This window comes from Glycine soja, chromosome 1 (assembly GCF_004193775.1).
Source record: "Glycine soja cultivar W05 chromosome 1, ASM419377v2, whole genome shotgun sequence".
NCBI lineage: Eukaryota > Viridiplantae > Streptophyta > Magnoliopsida > Fabales > Fabaceae > Glycine > Glycine soja.
Window position 1 is genome coordinate 57,272,700 of NC_041002.1, and position 23,614 is coordinate 57,296,313.

The 23,614-nt window shown below is 39.5% G+C and overlaps 1 protein-coding gene across 2 annotated transcripts in view; it reads right to left on the minus strand.

Annotated features, from left to right (window-relative positions):
- Positions 1 to 5,091: 5,091 nt before the first annotated feature.
- The window catches only part of LOC114368363 (chaperone protein dnaJ 10), a 28,341-nt gene continuing 9,818 nt past the window's right edge, over positions 5,092 to 23,614 (minus strand). For both annotated transcript variants that reach the window (XM_028325671.1, XM_028325675.1), the window contains exons 8-11: positions 6,174 to 6,352; positions 5,997 to 6,077; positions 5,770 to 5,907; positions 5,092 to 5,583 (exon numbers count right to left, since the gene is read on the minus strand). In XM_028325671.1, coding sequence (XP_028181472.1) covers positions 5,473 to 5,583; positions 5,770 to 5,907; positions 5,997 to 6,077; positions 6,174 to 6,352 — 509 coding nt within the window. In that variant the 3' untranslated portion in view covers positions 5,092 to 5,472. The remainder of the gene's footprint in view (positions 5,584 to 5,769; positions 5,908 to 5,996; positions 6,078 to 6,173; positions 6,353 to 23,614) is intronic.

Here is a 23,614-nt window from a genome sequence, read left to right on the forward strand (position 1 = left end):
AATGTCTAATCAGGGTTTCTTTTTAGTAAGGTGTGGCTGTCAATGGAAGGCTAGCACTAATTTTTTTTAGTGGTTCTTCTATCTTGTTAGTTCTTTATCTATGTTGTTGATTTTGGTGTAATGTAGTTGGGTTCTCAAGGAACCTATCATAAATCCTAAATTCTAAACTTTCAAGATGGGTTGATGTTTAATGTTATTATGTTTTTATTTATCTCTCTTATGTCAAATTACTTTAGATAGATCTTCCATGCTAAAAAGCTACCAGATTATGGAATAACGAAGGATTTTAAATTCTTTTGTCGCTTGGATCCATAAGGAATGAAAAAATGGGATTTGTTTTAGTGGTTTGTATATATTTCTCTATTAAAATAAAATAAAGATAACGACACTTTTTAGTTGTTTTTATTTTAAATTAATTATTTCAAAATTTAATATATTAACGAAATACTAACATTTTTAAGGAAAAATGAAAGAAAAGATCAACTAGCATTTTTAGTTGTTATTATGTTTTTATTTATCTCTCTTATGTCAAATTACTTTAGATAGATCTTCCATTCTAAAAGCTACCAGATTATGGAATAACTAAGGATTTTAAATTCTTTTGTCACTCGGATCCATAAGGAATGAAAAAACGGGGTTTGTTTTAGTGGTTTATATATATTTCTTTATTAAAATAAAATAAAGATAACGACAATTTTTAGTTGTTTTTATTTTAAATTAATCATTTCAAAATTTAAAATATTAACAAAATACTAACATTTTTAACAAAAAAGAAAAGAAAAGATCAAGTTAAATTTTTAAAATTGAATGGATCATAATTTAAAAAAATACTAAAATTTAATAAACCAAAATTAATATTTAGCCTAACTATACTAATAGTCATAAGTGATTATTAATGATACTTAACTACTAGCAATATAGTCAATGGTAATAATAGTTGTAAGATAACAATCACAACACTTGTGGAAATTGTGGTTATCTAACAATGATCATAATGACAATAAAATTTGTTCTGGTTTTGATTTTTTGTGATTTTTATCTTTCAATTTTAATACTAAATTTTAAGACTTTGATATGTAAATTCTTTACAGACTTTGAACACACCTTGAGATCCCTCACCCTTGTGTCCAAGATTCTCACAATCCAGTCTCTTGATTACAACTGAGTTTATGAGATGAATATAAAGATTTCTCTCCTCTAGAATAAATGATACAAATTGATGTTCCTAGAATAATTCTTAATAGATTTGCAAGTGTTTGGCCAAGAGTTGTTTAGAGAGGATTTGACAGTTAAGTTCTCTTTAAAACTCTCTATTTCGCTTTTCGAAGTCAAACACTCATATATATAGGCCCATTGTGCCTTTTTAAAATGGTTTGAAGAGGTGTTTCTTTTCAAAAAGCTTTTCTGAAATTTTCTCACTGGTAATCGATTACAGGTTTCTGGTAATCGATTACACAGTTATATTTTTGAAGGGTCATGACTTTTCAAAGTGTTTTCTGAAGTGTCTTTACTGGTAATCGATTACAAACGTCTGATGATCGATTACAAGATTCAAAATTCAAATTTCAAAACCCTTTTAAAAAGCTTATTTCCAAATTTTTCTCTAGTAATCGATTACATTGCCTGGTAATCAATTACCAGTGCCTTTGATATCTTGGAAACAATTTGTTTTGAGGCAAAAACCAATCAACCAGTGAGATTGTTTGAGGCATTATCTTTTTCTTGATCTTGTTTGCTTGACCTTGAATTAATCTTGAAGCAATGATTAACCTTTAAATGTTTGTTGAAGCAACCTTGTTTGATTCTACTTTGACATCATCAAAACTCTATATTCATACATTCACAATTCATTCCTCACAAGGCTAGTGTTTTTCTCAGCGCACAAGTAAATTCAACAATTGAACTAATGTTTCCAACTTTGTACCTCTTCTCAATTAAGGTAATCATACATACATATTGTGGATCACTAATGACTTTTTAGGCTTGTAACGTGGCCGGGCTAGCAAGGAACTCATGGTTTTTCTTTGGATTCAAAGTTAGATTCTAAAAGAGCACCTACCTCATATTTTTCTGATAACCCATGGCTTTATAATTCACAACCCCAACTTTCATGTCTTCCATTCTTAAGAGCACACAAAATTTCTTTGGTACATAATTGCTATCAGCTTTTTATTTGAAGCATAATTTTTTTTTAAGCAATATCTAGCTTAAACTGGTATTGTAGCAACTTATTTACATTTAAGTGTGTGCTGTTATTGATGTTCTTGAAAAAAAAAATTAACCCAAAAACCAACAATCCTTCTCCCCCAAATTAGGGGTAAATTTATCTTGACCCGTGCTCTCGTACAACCTAAGATAAGGTGATCACTAATTTCATTCGGCTCAGGTTTCAAAAACAATTTATTGCATTAGGCTCAACATGGTGCAAGGGATTCATTCTAGTAACAGGTTGGCTATTTGGCTCAGTGGCTAAGAAATAAGAAACAAGGCCTTGATCATTTCCTCCATATGTATGTACTCAACAGTCTAAAAATCATGCAAAATCAGGAAATTAAGAACAATCGTTCTCTCACAGTTATAAGTTCGCACATCTTACCGAACATTTATGAAATGCTCGACTCACCATACCATGATTTTTGTTTAGACGTGCAAACCTCTTCACTCTTCCGATTCATACTTCATCACTCACAATAACTCTTGCTCACACAAGAATCATAATTTTCTCAATTAGTACATAATATATCATGCATCAATTTATCCAAAACAAGTCACAACCAATTACTAATTTCCTACGTCTCTATCATGCAATTTTTTATTCAATGACTGAAATTAAACTACTGGAATAAAACTGCTGAAATTAAAATAAAGAAAAAACAAAGAAAAAGAAAAATGAAAGAAAAGAAAAATAAATCCTGGTCAAAATTGGCCTCAATCCTTTGTGGGCCCTGGATCCTAAGCTCTATGAGCATCACTGATGTCCGCAACATAATCATCATCAACTTCACCAAAGTCTACGACATCATCATCTGCAACGCCAAAGGTGTCACCCCCTTCTAACAGAAGAAGGTTGGACTTTTGGCCAAGCGACCTAGGCTAGGAATATCTAGTGTCACCACCGGCTACTGGAGAGAGAGATGGTGGAGGCTCTGCATCAGTAGGTACTGACCATGATAGAGGCTATGCAGGATAAGGAGGAGCTGCTCTGGCTGAGAAAAAGGCAGAGAAGTTTGGCCGGTAGGTGGAGGAGAGACATTTGGAGGAGGGACCAATGGGGGAGGAGTTGGTGGAATTTTTAGAGTGGCTCGGGCCCTGACATGTTTTGGCCCCAGGAAGACACTAGAAGAGTTTGTAGGATTCACAACTGGCTTAACTTCATCTTCTTCTAGAAATACAAAATTCAGGTGCCCCCCAACAAGGTTAGCTTTTTGCTTAATTTCCTTCACCTTAAAACAGGTCTTGCTATCATTGGGATGCTCAATCGTCTCAAACAAGTTGAAGGTGGCTTTTTGGTCCTCCACCCTTATCTCCAAGTTGTCATTCCTCATGTCCACTACACACTTTGCAGTCAACATGAATGGCCGATCCAGAATCAAGGGGATCTCAGTATATTCTTCAATGTCCATGATTACAAAGTCCACCAAAAAAGTGAGTTGGTGAACTTTGACCAAGACGTCTTCAACAACCTCAAAAAGTTTTATGATGGACCGATCTGCTAGCTGAAGTGTCATCCTTGTAGGAGCTATCTTCAGATTTCTGATTCTTTGGCACATGGACAAGAGCATCAAGTTAATGCTTGCTCCTAAGTCAAGGAGAGCCTTCCCTACGGACACATTCCCAATGGAGCATGGGATAGTCACATTACTTGGATCTTTGAGCTTATGTGGTAGCTTCCTTTGGATACTGCACTGCAATTTCCCTTTACTAATATGCTCCCATTGTTGATATATTTTCCTTTCTTTGTGAGGAAATCCTTTAGGAATTTGGTATATAAAGGCATATGCTGTAAAGCCTCTCTAAAGGGAATGGTGATCTCTAGTTTATTGAAGATGTCAAGAAAACAAGCAAAGTATCACTCCTTGTCTTTCTTGGATGACACCAAGAGATATGGAACTTTCTTCACTGGGACTAAGGGAATCTTCTTTCTAGCCTCCCGAGCTAACTAGTAAATAAAAAAAACCTCGCAGTTGGGGAGATAGGGGTACTCACGTCTACAACGAAAGGCGAGACCACCAAAAAGATGATTTGATGCAATGAACCACAGATTAAGCAACCACATAACGGTGAAGATGAACGAAGGGGAGAAACTCGTGGCGCAGCAGGGAGGAAGATCAACAGTGACAGTCACAATGGTGTGTGACAAGGAACAAGTGTATTTGAGTTTTAACCGAAGAACAATTTGAGAATTTTGCTTCAATTGCTGGGTGTAGAAGAAATTGAGCTTGCACCCCCTTTTATTACCCTTGGCCCATTGCTATTTGGGGTCTTGGTAAATACTCCTCCATGTTTGCTAAGTTAACCCCCTTCTTCTCATTAAATTTGTCATTATCAAGTATACCCTTTTAACCCTGTCTCTACATCCCCTGATTGTGTTTCTCCTTCAAATCCTCTTTTACACACTATTTCCTTATGTTCTTCCCTTCCAGTTCCGGAATGCACAAAGCCACAAACTTTGTTGCCATGGTAGCAATACCTTAGTCAACGGTAACATAGGAAGCCACAAAATTGGTATTGTAGTCAAAGGGAAAAAAGAAGAAGCTAAGTTATAATTTAAATTCCTCTTTAATTATTGATTTATAATTTTAATCCCTTATTTTTCCCCGTCATTTTAGTGTCTACATTTTAGAAAATTACAATTTCAATTCTCAATTGAATTATTAATTTTACCTTCCCTAACTAATATTCCTCCTGTTGGAGATGTTACAGAAAACCTAGATTTATCTTAGCTAGGATTTTGAGATTCAGTGACTACAATTTCAAAAAAATTTAGGCAAGTTTAATATTCAAGATCTAAATTCTAATACAGTTAATATTTGATCTAAACCAATAACATAACTTGCGGACTCATGCATTGGAGGGGTACGTGACCGAGCATGGAATAAAGTATCAACCCAAATATATATCATGTTATCTGTTAAATTGAGTTATTATACAGGAATCCCTACTAAAATGGACATCGCACTACCTCTTACGAAAAAAGAGTAACCTTAGTGCAAGCACCCCAACAAAATACACAATTCAAAATACATGGCAGCCAATCACGACCAGCTGGCAGTGATAGCACTACCTTAAATTATCATTCCCTCATCTATGCGTAGAATTATTAGACAAGCAAAACAACACTGCACAATGCGGTCCCCGCCGACAAGATGCGATCTCCAGCACATACAGGCACATTCCACACGAGCGATACATACAATACACCCCCTCAAAAACCAACAAACAATCAAATAAACTACAAACCGGATATCAAACTCAATCCTTGCTGGTTGAAGTAGGTCTCTGGGCACCCGGGGGGGCGGTTGGCCTAGGGAAATTATAATCAAATTGCATGCCAGCAAAGCGCGGGGCCTCCACATAGGGGCTCTACATCCATTTGTATCAAAACAAATATAAAATGTCACTATAAATATTTACATTAATGTAAATGAAATAGAAAAAAAAATAGCCTGAATTGTATAAGAATTTAAATAAACTGACCTGAATCTAGTCAAATGAAAAGAAAGAATTAAAGGATCAGTGGGAAAAATTGCACCTGGGATGTAAGTATACCTGAGACGAAAAATCAGGACTTGAAGATTTGGGTGATGTACTAGGAGAAGTATCATTGCCAGTTTCACTTCCATTCAACTTGTGTACTGCCTTATTTGGTACACTTTCATTCTCGTTTCCATTGGCTGATTTAACCCTCTAAATTGGAATCGTGAATTCAAAATCATTTCATAATCAGTATACAATATTGCTAAAAATTCTATGAAGCGTAGGGAAAGAAATACCACCTGGAAGATTTTACCAAGAGTTTTTAACCCTTTAGCTCGAGCGCGGAGTTCTTCTTTCTTGGCACCGTTGTCTTGAAGAACCTAAAGTGAAGCACACACAACCTAAATTAAATATAGCTAGCCCTTAATTTACTTTATGCTATATAATTAAAGTGACGTTGGCACAGAAATAATAACCATTTGACAAACGCGGGAAAGAGTGGCTTCAATGTCTGCCACATTAAGCTTCCACAATGAGTCAATCATTAATTTCTTGTGATTTTGCATGTATTCTTCAAGCTCTTCTTCAGTATAGTCCCCTTCTGAACTGAGTTGCTTTTTCATATCCTCCTGCAATTGGATTAAAGCAATTGCCCCTAGAACCACCACAAAGGTAAAAGAAACTCTAGTTAAAAGTTGAAGAATCTGAAGATCATCTACCAGGATTAGAAGAAAGAGTTATGAATGAGATTAATAATTCCTAACATGGATACAAAATCAGAGGCTATCTGATCATTGATGTTCTGCAAGTGAAAATTCCAAGAGGTATGGAGCCCTGAGTAACAAAATTACAAGGTTGACAAACAAGGACACCAAGCAAGGTACAGAGATGATAAAGTCAGAATAAAAGATCTAGGGTTAGCATTCTCAAATCAGTTATCTTCCCAGAAACAAAAAGGTAAATCATTTCCCACTTTGCTAAGAAGGAAAAGAGAAATATGCCAGAGTGGATGCAGATCGATAGTTTAGAGTTTAGACATCATTTCAAAGCCTAATACTTCCTAGTTCCTAGGCTTGCAAGACACCATATGATCTTTCTCAAAAGTCTCAATTTTTTATCATAAAATGTCCCTCATAATCTTTTAATCCTACTACTAGAGAGTTTTCTTTTTTGGAAAGAGACAAATATTACCAGACCACCGAAAAGGTTTGCTGCTTAAAATTCAATTGAGACATACTTTCTCTTTCCAGAAACTAATTTCCTTTAACCAACAAAAGGAAAACATATTTTTGGGAAAAACCTAAGCCCCACATTGGCTAGAGATAGTGCTAAGATAGAGTATATAAGTGAGGGACAACCGTCATGCTATAAGTTAGGCTTAAACTCACATTCTGATAGGACTGGGAGTGTGGGCTTAGACTTAGAGGGAAGACCCAAGATTTGGAGAGTATATGTTAGAAGGAACCAGGGTGTGAAAAGTGGAGGTGAGGTGGCAAGTGGCGTAACTGTTTTGCCAAGTGCGTGAGAAAGGTATGGGGATATATAGGGAATGATTAGAAGAGAGAGGGGGATCTTTTTGGGATCAGAAATTCTGTTATGAGCAGAGGGCAATAGCCTCTTTGTAGGAGCCTAGCTTTGTGGCAGTTGGATTCATTCCTTCTGTATTTTCCTTTTTGTCTGCAAATAATACAATTCATTCCCTGGTTTACATTTTTATTTCTGTCCTTGTTCAATGGTGCAGAAACTTGAGGGAAGAGGTTGTTGTACAGAAACAACAGCAGGTGTAGTAGAATGAACAGGAAAATTATTCAATGGTGCAGAAACTTGAGGTGACCAAGGAGGATGGGTAGTACTTGGGGGAGACAAATCTGGATTTAGAGTAAAGTAGTTGGAGTTGAGGGAAGCAGTAGGTGAATTTGTGGGAAACAGATCAGAATAGGGAAACCTATTTTCATTGAAAATAACATCTTTGGAGATGTAAATTCTGCCTGAAGCAGAAAGACACTTGTAGCCCTTGTGGGAGGTAGGATATCCCAGAAAAAGACACTCTTGGGATCTGAAATCAAGTTTGAGTGGTATAGGGTCTTAAAAAAGTGAAACATGCACAGCCAAAAGTTTTTGAGAAGCTGTAATCAGGAGATTTGTTAAACAAAACAGAGTAAGGAACTGCAAAATTTAAGGAAGCAGTAGGTATGTGATTAATGAGGTAAACTGAAGTGGTGAAAGCATAGTCCCAAAATGTTAGAGGTAAGGAAGCATAATGCAGTAAGGTGAGATCAAGTTCAACAATATGGCACTGTTTTCTCTCCACCACACCATTTTGATGATGTGTGTGGGGACAAATAAGCCTATGAGAAATACAATGAGTGGCTAGGAAAGAGGTAAATGACCTGTACTCACCACCCCAATCAGATTGAATGCCCTTTATTTTGGAATTAAATTGATTTTCAACCATGGTCTTGAAATGTTGAAAAACAGTAAATGTTTCAGATTTAGATTTTAATGGATAAAACCAAGTAAACTTGGAATATGCATCAATAAAGGACACACAATACACATAACCAGAATGAGAGGTCACATGTGATAGACCCCATAGATCAGTAAAAATATGTTCCAAAGGTTTAGAGTAAACTGATTCAGATATGGAGGAAGGTAATCTATGTGATTTGCCCACACAACAAGAACAAAAATCAGGAACATTTTTATTGAATGGAGCAATTTTACAATGATTTAGAACAAACCCAAGAACATGAGAATTAGGGTGGGCAAGCCTAGCATGCCACATGGTGGTGGAGCTAGGAGCCAAAGACACATCTAAACATTTATTTACATCAGAAACAAAACTAGAATTGAAAATAGAACTTGAAGTGGATGAACAAGCAACAGAAGCTGAAGTTGATTCAGCTGAGGAGGACAGCAACACAGAATGATCTTGAAGCTTTAAATTTGGAAAGGAGTAGAGACCATCAACACCAACAATGCCTTGAAGAAGGACTTCATTGGTTCCCTGAATTTGACAAGACAAAGATGAGGATGAAATTCAGAGAAGACAGAATTGTCTTTCACAAACTGACTTACACTTAACAAGTTTTTGGTGATGGAGGGAACATGCAGTAAATTGTTAAGTTTAAATGAAAATTTGAGTTAATAGGAGATAAAAAGGAGGAAGAACCAGAACTGGTTATGGTCAAACCTTGGCCATTGCCTATGTAGATTTGATTTGGACCATCAAAATGACCTACCTGCTGATGTTTTGTGGTTCACCAGTGACATGGAATGATGCACCAAAATCAGGAATCCAAGTCGAATTTGCAGAGCCTTGAGAAGAAGCATTAGCCAACATAGCACTCGGTGGAGCTTGATGAGCTGCAGCACCTTGAGAGGTAACTTTGGAGTTGAGATTCACCCAAGAATTATTGAACTTGGTGTTAGATTGAACAAAATTAACTTGCACTGGTTGCAGAGTAGCTGGATCATATAGAACCAAAGACTCATGTGGCTGATAACTAGTGTCAAATCTGATTGATAATCTTGTGGTAACAAAGCCTCAACTTCAGCGTATAATCTTGTGGTAATCAAATTTGCTCCGGAGGGGTCACAAATTTGCTCTCAATCATAGAAACCACCAGAGTATAATCTTGTGGTAAACCTTCAAGTATCACATCAACATGCTCTTCATGTTGCATTGGACTTCCAACATCGACGAGTTCATCAGCAATGTTCTTGATCTGACTCAAGAACTCACGCATTGTTTTGCCTTCAAGAGAGGTGGCACGAAGATCTTTGCGTAACTACCTAGCACAAGCCTTTGTTTGCATGTGGTAATGATCATGAATCTTATCCCAAACCTGATAAGAGTGAATCAAAACAATAACACGCGAAAGAACAAATTTCGACAGCATCAATTGAAGCCAAACAAGCAACATCTGCCTAGCACGAGCCTTTGTTTGCATGTGGTAATGATCATGAATCTTATCCCAAACCAGATAAGAGTGAATCAAAACAAAAAATTTCGACATCATCGATTGAAGCCAAACAAGCAACATCTGATCCTGAACTTCCCAAGCTTCATAATCAGGATTGATATTTTCAGCATCACGATTTTCATCAATGAGAAATCGATGGATTAACAACAAATCACTGAAGCTTGTGCGACTTGATCACTGGTTCGATTTGCTGCCTCCAGTGAAGATAATTGAAATCATCGAGTTTCTCAGCTATAGAATTAGGAAAAGTTTAGGTTGCGGAAGGGATGGGATTCGAACAAGCCATGAGAAAAAGAGGAACAAAGGCCTTTAAAAAAAATCTATATGGCTCTAGATACCAACTTAGACAAACTGAGAGAAAGAATATTAGAGAGAAAAAAGGAGCTTTGAATTTCTTAACTAAAAACAAATTACAATGGGAGAATATACAGAGGCTGACTCATAAAGTTTGAGAGAGAAAAGAAGAAAGCTGAAAGATATTATTGTTGATTCAAAATTGAAAGGTTAGTTACAAACTGATTATGTTTCTATATTTATAGAGAGAACAAATATGATTACATATAACCTAACTAAGGCAGTTAACTAACCAAAGTTAGTTACTGCTCCAGCAGAAATAACAGCTTCTAACAAACTAACAGAAATAACAAACCATAACTGTTACAGCTGTCCTAACTTACTTAATACACTAATACTCCCCCCCCCCCCCCCCCCCCCCCCCCCCCACCCCCACATTGAGTTTGGACCTAAGAAAGAGAAATCGAGTTGGTGATAAAGGCTTAGTGAGGGCATCAGCCCATTGATCTATAGCAGGAATGTGATACAATTTGAGCTCTTTAGCTAAGACTTTCTCCGTGACAAAAAAGATGTCAACTACCATGTGCTTAGTCTGGGAATGAAGAACTAGATTATGACTGATAGCTACTGCACTTTGGTTGTCACAGTAAATCTTTGGGGTCTAAAACGGAATAGATAACTCTATTAAAAGAGTTTGAATCTATGTAACTTCAGTCGTGGCTTGAGCCAAGCTCCTGTATTCAGTTTCAGTGGAAGATCTAGCCACAATTTGTTGTTTCTTGGACCACCACGAGACCAAAATAAATCACTGCACCAGAGGTAGACCTTCTATCATCTGGATCCGAGGCCCAATCAGCATCACAAAGGGCTTTGATAGTGAAAGGCTGAGAGGAAGGAGCAGCCTTGAAGTCCAGACCACGATGAATAGAGCCTTTAAGGTACCTTAGAATGCGTTTAACAGCTGTCCAGTGAGAGTCCATAGGGTTAGCCATGAACTGACAGACCTTGTTCACAGCATAGCTTAACTCAGGTCTTGTAATGGTTGTGTATTGAAGAGCACCAACAACATACCTATAGAGAGATGGATCACGGAATAAATCTGACCCAGCTTTGGTTAACTTGCAATTAGCAGTCATCGGGGAAGAAATAGGTTGTGCTTCGGCCATTTTGGTTTTCTGAAGCAAATCTCTGATATATTTGCTTTGAGTCAGTAGAATAGTCCCATCAGCCACTGATTTGATTTCAATACCAAGAAAATAGTCAAGTTTACCCAATAGTTTAAGAGAAAAATTGGAATGCAGCTTAGTGGTGAGTTGCTGAATTACAACATTGGAGGTACCAGTGATAATAATATCATCTACATAAACAAGAATGTAGATAATGTGTCCTTTGTTTTAATAAACAAACAACGAAGGATCGCACTTGCTGGCCACAAACCCAAGCTGTAAAAGAATTCCTTTGAGCCTATCAAACCACTGTCTTGGGGCCTGTTTAAGGCCATACAAAGCCTTTTGTAGCTTGCAAACCAAGGTTCTATCTAAACTTTTGAAGCCTTGTGATTGTGGCATGTAGATAGTCTCTTCAAGATGGCCATTTAAAAAGGCATTGTTGACATCTAGCTGGAACAAATCCCATTTCTTAGTTAGAGCAAGAGTAATAATCAGCCTGATTGTAATAGGTTTTATCATAGGAGAAAAGGTTTCATTAAAGTCACAACCAGCAATATGATGAAATCCTTTAGCCACTAACCTAGTCTTGAACTTGTTAACAGTCCCATCTACATTCTCCTTAATTCTGAAGACCCACTTTTTTTTTTTGCACAGCAAAAATCGATATATAATTTTATATATAATGCAGTACTAGGTGTGCTGCATACAGAATAGATAGTACAAGGCACATATGCCTAACCCATCTGAAAATTACAAAATAACAATAGCTGGATCCAAAAAGAAACCACCCCTAAGACAACTCCTCCCTCAAACTAGTGGACCATTGGTTAAAATGAATATGGAAATCTTTGTCCATACATTTTAACCAGGCCCAGGAAAGAAATAAAGCTTCATCCATGACTTTTTCGGAGTTGAAATTCTGGTTATTAAAAACCATTGAATTTCTATGCTTCCAAATAGTCATAGATAAAGCTATCCAAAGCACTGCCCATCTATTGTCTATACATCTTTTGCTGCTCCAGTTTGAAAATTGGATAAAGTGATTTTTTGGATCAATGTTGAAAGGACCCACTCTGTCAGCCCATCTCAAAGCCTCCCACCAAAGGCATCTAGTTCTAGTGCAATCGAACATGACATGACCAATAGTTTCCTCCTCTCCTTCACATAAAGGACATGAATACGATGAAAGGCACACCTGCCTCCTTCTTAAATTAGCCTTAGTAGGCAACCTATCTTTAAAAATTCTCCAAGAGAATGCAGCTGCTCTTGGAGGAATTTTCAGATTCCACATAAACCTGGAAGCATTATCTTCATATTCTGAACTGCCATCTTCCATGAGAAAACTGTATGCTGATTTTGTGGAATAGGATCCACTAGGGTCAGCCCTCCAAATGAGGTGATCCATTCTAGAGGAGTGAATCTGAACCCCGTCAATCTCATCCATGAAAGCTGCCACCATATCAATTTCATGATCGAAAAAGTTTCTCCTCCATTGGAACTTCCAATCCCACCCATTTTCAGCATTCTGACCCATCAAATTAATAGTCAGGTCCTGTTGCTGACTCACCTGATATAAAGCAGGGTATTTGTCTTTAAGGGTTATATCCTCTTCCCTCCATTTGTCTTTCCAGAACTGGATTCTAGCCCCATTACCCACCTTCCACCTCAAGTGAGTAGTCAAACTACACTGGTGTTGCTGCTGGAAGATAAGTTTTAAATCCTTCCACCAAGGAGAACTGTCACCACTACCTCTACCATGTAATAAGGCATGCCATCCCCCATATAAAGACACTAAAATTCTAGCCCACAGCTGCTGAGGATTGTTTGCCAACTGCCACCCCCATTTGCCTAACAAGGCTTCATTGAACTTGTTCAAATCTTTAATACCCAATCCACCTCTAACTTTAGGTAAACAGACTGTATCCCATTTAACCCAAGGGATCTTATATATGTCATTGCCACCACCCCAAAGGAAATTTCTTTGAATAGCTACTATTTTCTGAAGACCCACTTACAACCCACAGCTTGTCTGTCTTTGGGAAGAGGAACAAGATCCCATGTTTTATTGTTAAGAGCCTCATACTCTTGTTTCATAGCAGCAAACCATTGAGGGTCAGCAAGAGCCTGTTTAACAGTCTTAGGTTCACAATGTGCCAAAAACAGTAAAGGATGTAGCCTAGATTGATGAATTCCAGACTTGGATCTGGTTTGCATAGGATGGACATTTTGTGAGGGAAGAACAAGATTATAAGGAGAACTGACAGTGTGAGACTGAGAAGAAGAGGTACTGGACAATTCACTTGGATTTCTATGTAAGTCAGAAACAGTGTTAGAGTGTTCATCAGTAACAGAATTTGGTTCAGCATTTGAAAGAGAAGATGATGTGACATTTTGAGAATTAGGAAATTCAATATTAAGAGATCTCGAGGGATCGACACTTACAGAAGTAGAATTAGTTTCAGCATGTTGAGAAGAATGACTGAGTTCATTAAGGGAAGATGAAACAAGAGGAATATGAGCAGTGGGTAAAAAATCACTCTTAGAAGAAGTGACAGAGTTGGATAAAGGTGGAAAAAGATCATTGAAAGGATATTTAAGCTCATTGAAGATAACATCTTTGGAAACATATAATTTGCCATTAGGAGAGAGACACTTGTAGCCTTTGTGAGAGGTGGATAACCAAGGAACAAACATCATGTGACCTGAAATCAAGTTTGTGTTTATTATAGGGTCTAAGAAAAGGATAGCAAGAACATCCAAAGTTCCTCAAAAAATTGTAATTAGGTGACTTGTTGAACAAAACAGTATAAGGAACTTGAAATTTAAGAGAAGCAGTGAACAGAGATGAGAGAGAGAGGTAGAGCGAGACATTATGGGTGGGTGAGAGAGAGATACAGAGGTCCATTAGGTGGTAGCCACAGAGCGAGCCCCGGGGAGGACCCCCGACGGGTATATCCAGGGAAAGAAGGAAGATACCAGCACTCCGGCATTTCAAACTAGCGCGACCACAAGGAAATTTCATCTTTTTACTTCACTCGATTCTCGAACGAAGTCACAGAGAAGGATTTATGGTTCCATTTCAAGAAGTGGGGAGACGTGAGGGAAGTATTCATACCAGCTAGAAGAAGCCGTAGTGGAAGAAGATATGGTTTTGTCCGGTTCAAAGGTGTCAAAGACATCCCCCTTCTGGTAAAACAGTTGGACGGGACTGTCTTGGGAGGGATGAAGCTTTACGTCAATATACCCCGTTATGGCCGGGAGAAGCTTAGAAAAGAGGAGTTAGAAACCAAAGGACAGACCCAGGTTGCTAGGAATCAATACATGGGTGATCGAGCACCAAAACAGCGTCCCACAGACCCGGGTTCATATGTCGCAGCTCTAAAAAGAAACCTAGGACCCCCGAGACAAAGGTTGACGTTTATCAACCACACCCAGCGGCAAGATTCTACAAAATCCTCTGTTATTCTTAATATAGGGCCTGCAGATTATAACTGGGTAAAGGATGCATGGGTAGGAAGATTAAAAAACCCAGCTATGGTAGACAGATTGGAGGAGGAACTACTATGGGAGATAGGATAGGATATTTCTCCTAAGCATATCGGGGGCGACCTAGTTTTGTTATTAGGGCTCAACGACGATGGAGCTGAGAAGCTCATGAACGGAGGTCGACAAGGAAGTGCATCGCCGTTTTATTCAATGGAGAAATGGAGTCCAAACCTGCGTACTGGTTTCAGAATAACTTGGGTCCAGCTATGGGGCATCCCGCTTCAGGCATGGGCCATGAAGTACATGCAGCAGATAGTAGCGGCTATGGGGGATTTGGTGGATATAGATGATGACGCGGAGGATAAAAGGAGACTGGACAGGGCTTGGGTGCTTATAAAGACCCCCTGGGCTCCGATGATAAGGCACACGGTTGATGTACACATAGGGAAAGAGTGCTTTAGGGTGTCTGCAGTGGAGGAATGCGGTGGCGGAAAAAACGAATGTTGCAGATGTCGCAGTGGCGCATGTGTTTCGTCGGAGGAGAGAGACTCCGACGAAACCTACTCTGGAATTTCCACTCCGAGGTCAGCTAACTTTTTGGGGAAGGAAGACGACAATCACCTCATAACGACGCCGGAGACAACAGACCCCCACAGAGCAGCGCACCCATCCATTGACGGAGAAGATGGACACGGAACAAACCTTTTACCCGACGGACATCGACATTGCCATTCCACGTTGGATAAAGCTTGCGACCCGCGGGTAAGGACCACACCAGGTCAGGATACCATGTTTGAACAGATAGCGTGTGCAGTGCGGCAACCAACGGTCACCTCCCCTCAGGAGTTGCAACCGGATGAAGGTGATGTTCAGTGCATTGGGAGCGCCGCTCTTGAAGAAGGGAGGAAGATAAGACATGAAAAAGGAAAGTGTGAGGTGGGGTGTAACTGTGACAAAGATAAAGCTCCTTACTTAAATACAGTGGAGATATGTGAAAAAACAAAAGAATATGGTGACGTGGCGGAAACTAAAACCTGGCCAGTGTTGGGTGCGCCAGCTGGAAACGAAAATTCAAACCAACAAAGCCATCACGTGTTAACACTTTCAGATGCAAGGTATGAAGTGGGTGAGTGCAGCTACGGGAAGGAAATTGGGCCCAATAGAAGTTTGGGCTTTACTAATACTACCCCAACAAAGAACACACATATGTTGGGCTTTCCTTCACAAAATAATAATGGTGCAGCGGACTGTACATGCAAGGTTTACTCTAGACAGAGGTGGTTCAAAAAGAAACACAACTCGGGCCCCATTCCACCTAGTACAGAAGTTGAAAGAGGATCTAATAGCTTGAATACCCATCAATCTCAAGGTCTGATGCAGCTGGAGGGCAATTACAAAATAACCTGCGACGGCATAAATAGGCCAGCAACACAAGAAGAAGCTACAGAAGGAAATCAGGAGACACAACAAATTCAAGAGGCTACCAATATATGGAAGATGGCTACTTGTCTAGGGATTACAGGTGGGGATGGTCAGCAATCAATCATCAATAAATTAAAAGAAATGGAGGTTAGAGACAAAAACGAAGCAGAAAGGAGGGGAGCCAGGGATAATTGCCCATGAATATTATATCGTATAATGTAAGGGGACTAGGGAGGGGGGTGAAATGGGCAAGTATTCGAAGAATGATCAAGACGGAGAATGTCGATATGTTCTGTTTACAGGAGACAAAGAAGGAATTGATTGATAAAACTATGTGCCAATCATTGTGGGGAGATGGTGAGGTCTGTTGGGAGATGCAACCAGCTACTAATACAGCTGGAGGTATTCTTTGTTTATGGAGTGAAAGAACCTTTAAGCTACAGAATAAGATCATCGGCCATGGTTTCATTTTGCTAAGTGGGGAATGGATCAAAGAAGCACTGCCAATCAACATAGTCACAATATATTCACCTTGCGATATCCAAAATAAAAGGGCACTGTGGGAGCAGATCAAGCAGCTGAAAATAACATAGAGTGGAGGTATATGGTGCATCTTAGGTGACTTTAATAACATCAGGGATCCAGCGGAAAGATTTGGTACATGCCAAAGAGAGTCAGGGATTAATAGCATCAAAGAATTCAATGATTGGATAGATGAACTGGAGGTTGTGGAAGCACCATGGGTGGGTCGCAGTTTCACTTGGTTTAGACCAAATGGGGCATCTCGGAGCAAGCTTGATAGATTCTTGATGTCTCCGGAGTGGCTTGACAGATGGCGAGCAACTACCCAAAACACTCTTCCTAAAAAATTTTCGGACCACTGTCCAGTAATGCTTAGATCCTCATCTATAGATTGGGGCCCGAAACCATTCAGAATTCTAGATTGTTGGTCCTCAGATGCTTCATTCAAAGAAACAGTTCATAATTGCTGGTCTTCTATCCAGCAAATAGGTTGGGGTGGCTTTGCTCTCAAACAAAAAATTAAGAGACTCAAACAAGGGCTGAAGACTTGGAATAGGGAGAAGTTCGAAAACACTTTGAAGAAGGTTAAGAAGATAGAAGAGGAATTAAATAAACTAGAGGTGGACACAATTCATAGACAGCTAACTACCCAAGAGGAGACCCAAAGGAGAGATTTGCAGGAAGCTCTATGGGTAGCTGCCCAAGCTCATGAATTGGTATTGAGACAAAAGGCAAGAATAAGGTGGATCAAGCAAGGAGATTGTAACTCCCGGTATTTTCACTTGACGATGAACGCTACTCGCAGAAATAACTTACTTAAGGGACTCATGAAGGGTGAAACATGGATTGCTGACCCAATTAAGGTGAAGGAGGAAGTGAGATCCTTTTTTGCATAGAAATTTCAGGAACCATATGCCCACCGAATCAGGCTTGACGGAATCTGTTTTCAGTCTTTATCTCAGCACCACAACGACATGTTGGTTGCCCGCTTCCTAGAAGAGGAGGTAAAACAAGCTGTTTGGGATTGTGGAAGCGACAAGAGTCCAGGACCCGAGGGATTGAACTTCAAGTTTATAAAACAGTTTTGGCAGCTTCTGAAACCTGATATCCTTCGCTTCATAGACGAATTCCATGTTAATGGTGTCTTCCCTAGAGGCTGCAATGCATCCTTCATAACTCTCATCCCCAAGGTGGCTGATCCACTATTTTTGTGTGATTACAGACCTATTTCCTGAGTAGGCTGTATGTACAAAATAGTATCAAAGCTGTTGGCAAATAGAATGAAGAAGGTGATGCCCTTCATCATTGATGAGTCTCAATCTGCTTTTATTGAGGGAAGACACCTTTTACACAGCATGCTCATTGCGAATGAAGTCATCGAAGAGGCAAAAAGGGACAGCAAATCGTGCCTTGTATTCAAAGTCGATGTCGAGAAGGCATACGACTCGGTGTCTTGGGATTTTTTACTATACATGCTGCAAAGAACAGGTTTCTGCCCTAAATGGGTTAAATGGATAGAAGGGTGTTTGAAATCAGCCTCCATTTCAATCCTGGTAAATGGCAGTCCATCAGCTGAGTTCATTCCTAGTAGGGGTATTAGACAAGGGGATCCTTTGGCCCCTTTCTTGTTTAATGTGGTGGTGGAAGGTCTGAATGGCTTATTAAAGAAAGCTAAGCAAGAAAATCTGTACAAGGGCTTCCAAGTAGGCAGACACAAGGTGAACATTAGCATCCTTCAGTATGCAGACGACACAATTTTTTTTGGGGAGGCTAGTATGGAGAATGTTGTTGCAATCAAGACTATCCTAAGGGTGTTTGAGCTAGCTTCTGGTTTAAAGATCAACTTTGCAAAGAGTTGTTTCGGAGTTTTTGGTCAGTCGCAACAATGGGAACATTAGGCAGCGAATTACTTGAACTGCAGATTGCTGGCACTTCCTTTACTTTATCTGGGTATACCAATAGGGGCAAATCCAAGGCGGCGACAGCTGTGGGACCCTATCATTCATAAATGTGAGGGGAAGTTAACAAAGTGGAAGCAGAAACATATATCCTTGGGGGGAGAGTGACATTAATAAAATCAGTGCTAACGTCGATCCCGATTTATTTCTTTTCTTTTTTCAGGGTAACTAAAGTAGTGGCGGAGAAATTGGTGCGGGTGCAGCGTAGGTTCCTGTGGGGAGGAGGTTTAGATCAAAATAAGATTGCATGGGTGTCGTGGAAGTCAATTTGTTTACCAAAAGAGAAGGGCGGCTTGGGCATTAAGGATATTAATCAGTTTAATTTCGCATTACTTGGAAAATGGTTGTGGAATCTCATGCAGAATAAAGGAGAATTATGGGCTAGAGTTCTTGAATCCAAATATGGAGGATGGAGGGGTTTATTCGAAGTAGACAGAGTGGGGGCTGAATCAGTTTGGTGGGGAGATCTAAAAAGGGCTCTAATTCAATCTCAACAGGGTCAGATTCTTCAGAAAGGCATGAAGTGGAAGGTTGGCAGCGGTGATAAATTTAAATTCTGGGAGGATAGGTGGATTTGTGGAGAGGAATCATTGACTGAAAAATTTCCCAGACTATACTCAATTTCCCTTCAGCAGCAACAGCTCATACAACAGATGGGAAGCCACAAGGATAGTGGCTGGGAATGGAACTTTACATGGAGAAGACCGTTGTTTGATAGTGAAATTGATAGGGCAGTCAGCTTCCTAACTGAGGTCCAACACAAGGTTATTCAGCAACAAGATTTTGATGGATGGGAGTGGCTTGGAGATCCAACTGGTCAATATTCAGCTCATACTGCCTATAGTATGCTTGGGGAAGGATTAGAAGCTGGAACACTGGATGAGTGTTATTCAAAATTATGGAGCATAAAGGTCCCAAGCAAAGTAACTGTCTTTGTGTGGAGGCTACTCAGGGATAGATTACCTACAAGGCTAAATTTACAGCGGAGACAAGTGCAGCTCACTGACATCTCATGCCCTTTTTGCAGAATCAAAGAGGAGGATGCAACTCACCTATTCCTACACTGTAGCAAAATCCAGCCTCTTTGGTGGGAAACTATGTCTTGGCTGAATTTAAAAGGTGCTATCCCCCTCACCCCTAAACAACACTTCCAGCAGTTTATCGATATTCAAGTGGATGGTGCTCGGCTCAAGAGATGGCAATGCTGGTGGATGGCACTAATGTGGTCTATTTGGAAGCTAAGGAATTCCATAGTCTTTTCTAATGCAGCTTTCAATGCTAATAAATTGTTTGAAGATGCAACATTCATTCTCTGGACTTGGCTTAGAAACTTTGAGAAGGATTTCTCTATTCACTTTAACCAATGGTCCAATAGCATTAGACAAGGGTTTTATTTTCAGTAGGGGATAGATCATTGTGGGATATTAAATGTCATTTCATTTTCCACGCATAAAAAGGTTCTCTCCCAGAATGTATAGGTCTGATCGTGGAACCTTTTGTATGGTGGCTTCTATTTTGTATTTAGTACCTCTGGTACTCCAAGTTATATATATATAATATTATCTTTGCTGAGCAAAAAAAAAAGAGAAGCAGTGGGAAGTCAGTTTATCAAATAAACATCAGTTTGGAGGGCAAAATCCCAAAATTTTAAAGGGAGAAAAGCTTGTTTGAGAAGAGCGAGGCCTAACTCAACAATATGCCTGTGTTTTCTTTCCACAACACCATTTTGATGATGTGTGAGGGCAAATTAGCCTGTGAATGATCCCATGGGTTTTGAAGAAATGAGGTAAGAGGTCTAAATTCACCTCCCCAATCTATTTGAACACTCTTAATTTTGGTATCAAATTGGAGTTCATTCATGGTTTTAAATTGCTGAAAAACAGAAAATTTTTCTGATTTATTTTTAAGAAAACAGATCCAAGTGAACTTAGAATAGGCATCAACAAAGATGATATAATAAGAGAAACCATTTCAGGATGAAATATGAGATGGTCCCCATAAATCACTGTATATAAGTTCAAGAGGAGCAGAATATACAGTTTCAGATAGAAAAGATGATAGTCTATGTGACTTTCCAACACAACAAGCAGCACAAAATTCAAACATAGTTGTGAACATCAGTCACCAATGAATCCATATGGTGGCAGGATTTAAGGTCAGTCATCCATGAACAAGCTGTGCATGGTCTGTTTCAATCTGCAATAAATTGGAAAGTGGGGTGTGGGGACAAAATCAGGTTTTGGGAGGACTGCTGGCTCATGGAACAGGAACCTTTAAGGGCGAAATATCCCAGATTGTATAATATATCCTGTCAACAGCAGAAGCTTATCCAGGATATGGGATGTCACTCTGCAAATGTTTGGGAATGGAAGCTTGAATGGAGAAGACACCTTTTTGACAATGAGGTGCAAGCGGCAGCCAGTTTCTTGGATGATATCTCGCGGGGTCATATTGATCGTTGGACATCAGACTGCTGGGTTTGGAAACCAGAACCTAATGGCCAATTTTCTACAAGGAGCGCATACCGTATGCTACTAGAAGGACCAGCAGCCTAGACTGTGGATGAGGCTTTAGAGGACCTATGGCAGCTCAAAATCCCTTTAAAAGCAACAACATTTGCTTGGCGATTGATCAAAGATAGAATCCCAACTAAAGGGAATTTGCGGAGAAGACAGGTTCAGCTGAACGATTTGATGTGCCCCTTCTGCAGTAGACAGGAGAAGGAAGCCTCCCACCTGTTTTTTAATTGTCCAAGAATTCTCCCCTTATGGTGGGAATCCCTAGCTTAGACCAAAAGTGTGGGAGTATTCTCCCCCATTCCTAGGCAGAATTACATGCAGCACACGCTTATCTCAAAAGGAAAGAATCTGCAGGTTAGGTGGAAGTGTTGGTGGGTGGCATTGACCTGGTCAATCTGGCAGCATCGAAACCGGATTGTTTTCCTAAATGAGGCTTTTAATGGATCCAAGCTAATGGATGATGCTATTTTCCTAGTTTGGTCTTGGTTTAGACAGCTGGAGAAAGGCTTTGCCCAGCCCTACAACTATTGGTCTAGTAATTTATCAACAACATTTTTTGATTAGGGTAGCAGTGCAGGGTTATTGTATTCTCTTTAGATTGGCACATGATTCGTAGGACCTATGGTTTTGCTAGTCTGCTGGTTTCTACCTTGTATATTTAGTACCTCTGGTACTCACAGTTATTAATACAATTTATAAATTTGCTGATAAAAAAAAAACTATGAGTATATTACAATGATTAAGCACAAGCCTTAGTACATTAGCATTAGGATGGCCCAATCTAAGGTGCCATATAGTTTGAGAGCTAGTGCTAGGTGTTGTTTTAACATCAGAAACAATATTTACAAAGGAATCAGAAATTTGTGTATTAGAACCACTAGAAACAGAAGTAACAACAGAATCAACATTGGAATTTGAAAGTAAGCAGGTGGCTGAGACAAAATCTTTGACTGCAAGATGCGGAAATATGTAGAGGCCATCAGAACCTTGAAGTAGGATTCATTGGTTCCCTGTGATTTCACAGCACAATGATTAGGATAAAATTCAAAGAAAACATTGTTATCCTTAGAAAATTTGCTGACACTGATTAAGTTTTCAGTGATGGCAGGTACATGTAATAATTGTTTTAAGGGCAGACTGACTCTAGGATTAATAGGGGAAACAAACTTTGTGTAACCAGAAGACTTAATAGAAAGGCCTTGGCCATTACCTATGTATATTTGATCTGGTCCCTCAAATGGACCAAGCTGCTGGATGTTTTGAGACTCTCCAGTTATGATGCATCCGAACCTATCCAAGTAGTAGAGTTAGGATCTTGATTTTCAGAATTAACCAGCATTGCACTAGGTTGGGAGTCTTTGTGAGAATTAGTTCCCTGGTTTTGTTCTGAACCGAAGGTGTTTGAAGAGTTCTGGTTCCATCAGCGTGAGAGATGCGTTTGGCTGAAAATCAGAATCATAACGAAAATGACACACCGCTGCTGTGTGACCAAATTTGAAGCAAACTTGGCACTGGAAATTTGCATAACGACTACGACCTCTACCGCCCCCACGACGACCTCCAACACGGCCAAAGCCATTGCCTCCGCCACTGTAGCCACCGCCATAGTCAGAATCACTGCCTCCACAACTGTAGCCATTGCCACGATTGAAGTCACCACGATTTCCAGAATAATTGGATTGATTTGTGAACTGAAATTATTTGAGGATGAATTGTAACCTTGAGCAACATTAATCAATGGTGAATCAGCGAAGCGCTTCTGAAACTTTTTCATGCGTGCCTCATGTGCGAGCAGCAGTGCCTCTACTTCTCCAATCGGAAGTGGTTCAAACTTACTTTCGATCACTGGACCGTACTCCCCTGGTAAGCCTTCAAGAATCGCGTCAAGGTGTTCACACACGGAAGAACATGATCTCCACACGATCCAAGCGCATCAACTATGCATTTGATGCGCAAAAGAAACTCACACATTGGTTTTTGCTCAAGCATTGTAGTTCTGAGTTCTGTTCGAAGAATCCTAGCTTTCACACGTGTTTGCTTTTGAAAATACTCATGGATATGCTCCCAAAGCTGATATGAATGAACACATCCGATAATTCGAGATAGGATGAAAACTGAATGAGTCGATTGGAGCCACGATACGAGAATCTGATCTTGTTGTTCCCGATCGGTGTATGCTGGATTTTCATTTCTAGCTTCACAATCTGCATCTGTGAGAAAGTGCATTGGGATCTGAGGACTTGCCACGAAATGCTGAAGTTTATGAGCCTTGATGACAGGTTCTACCTGTTGCCTCCATAGCAGGAAGTTAGAATCATCCAACTTCTGAGAAATCGGATGAAAAGAAGTAGCAGAAGCGAAATTCTGATTAGTCGCCATGGATAGACCTCAAGCTCTGATACCATCATAGAGTTTGACTCGCAGTGTTCACCGGAATCACATTGGAAAGAGGTGTCGCAATGTGCTCCGGTGGCGGAGGAGGAGGAGGATTTGCGGAAGCAATGAAAAAAGCCTAGAATTGAAAAACTAGCTTTGTGATACCATATACGAATCTTAAAAGT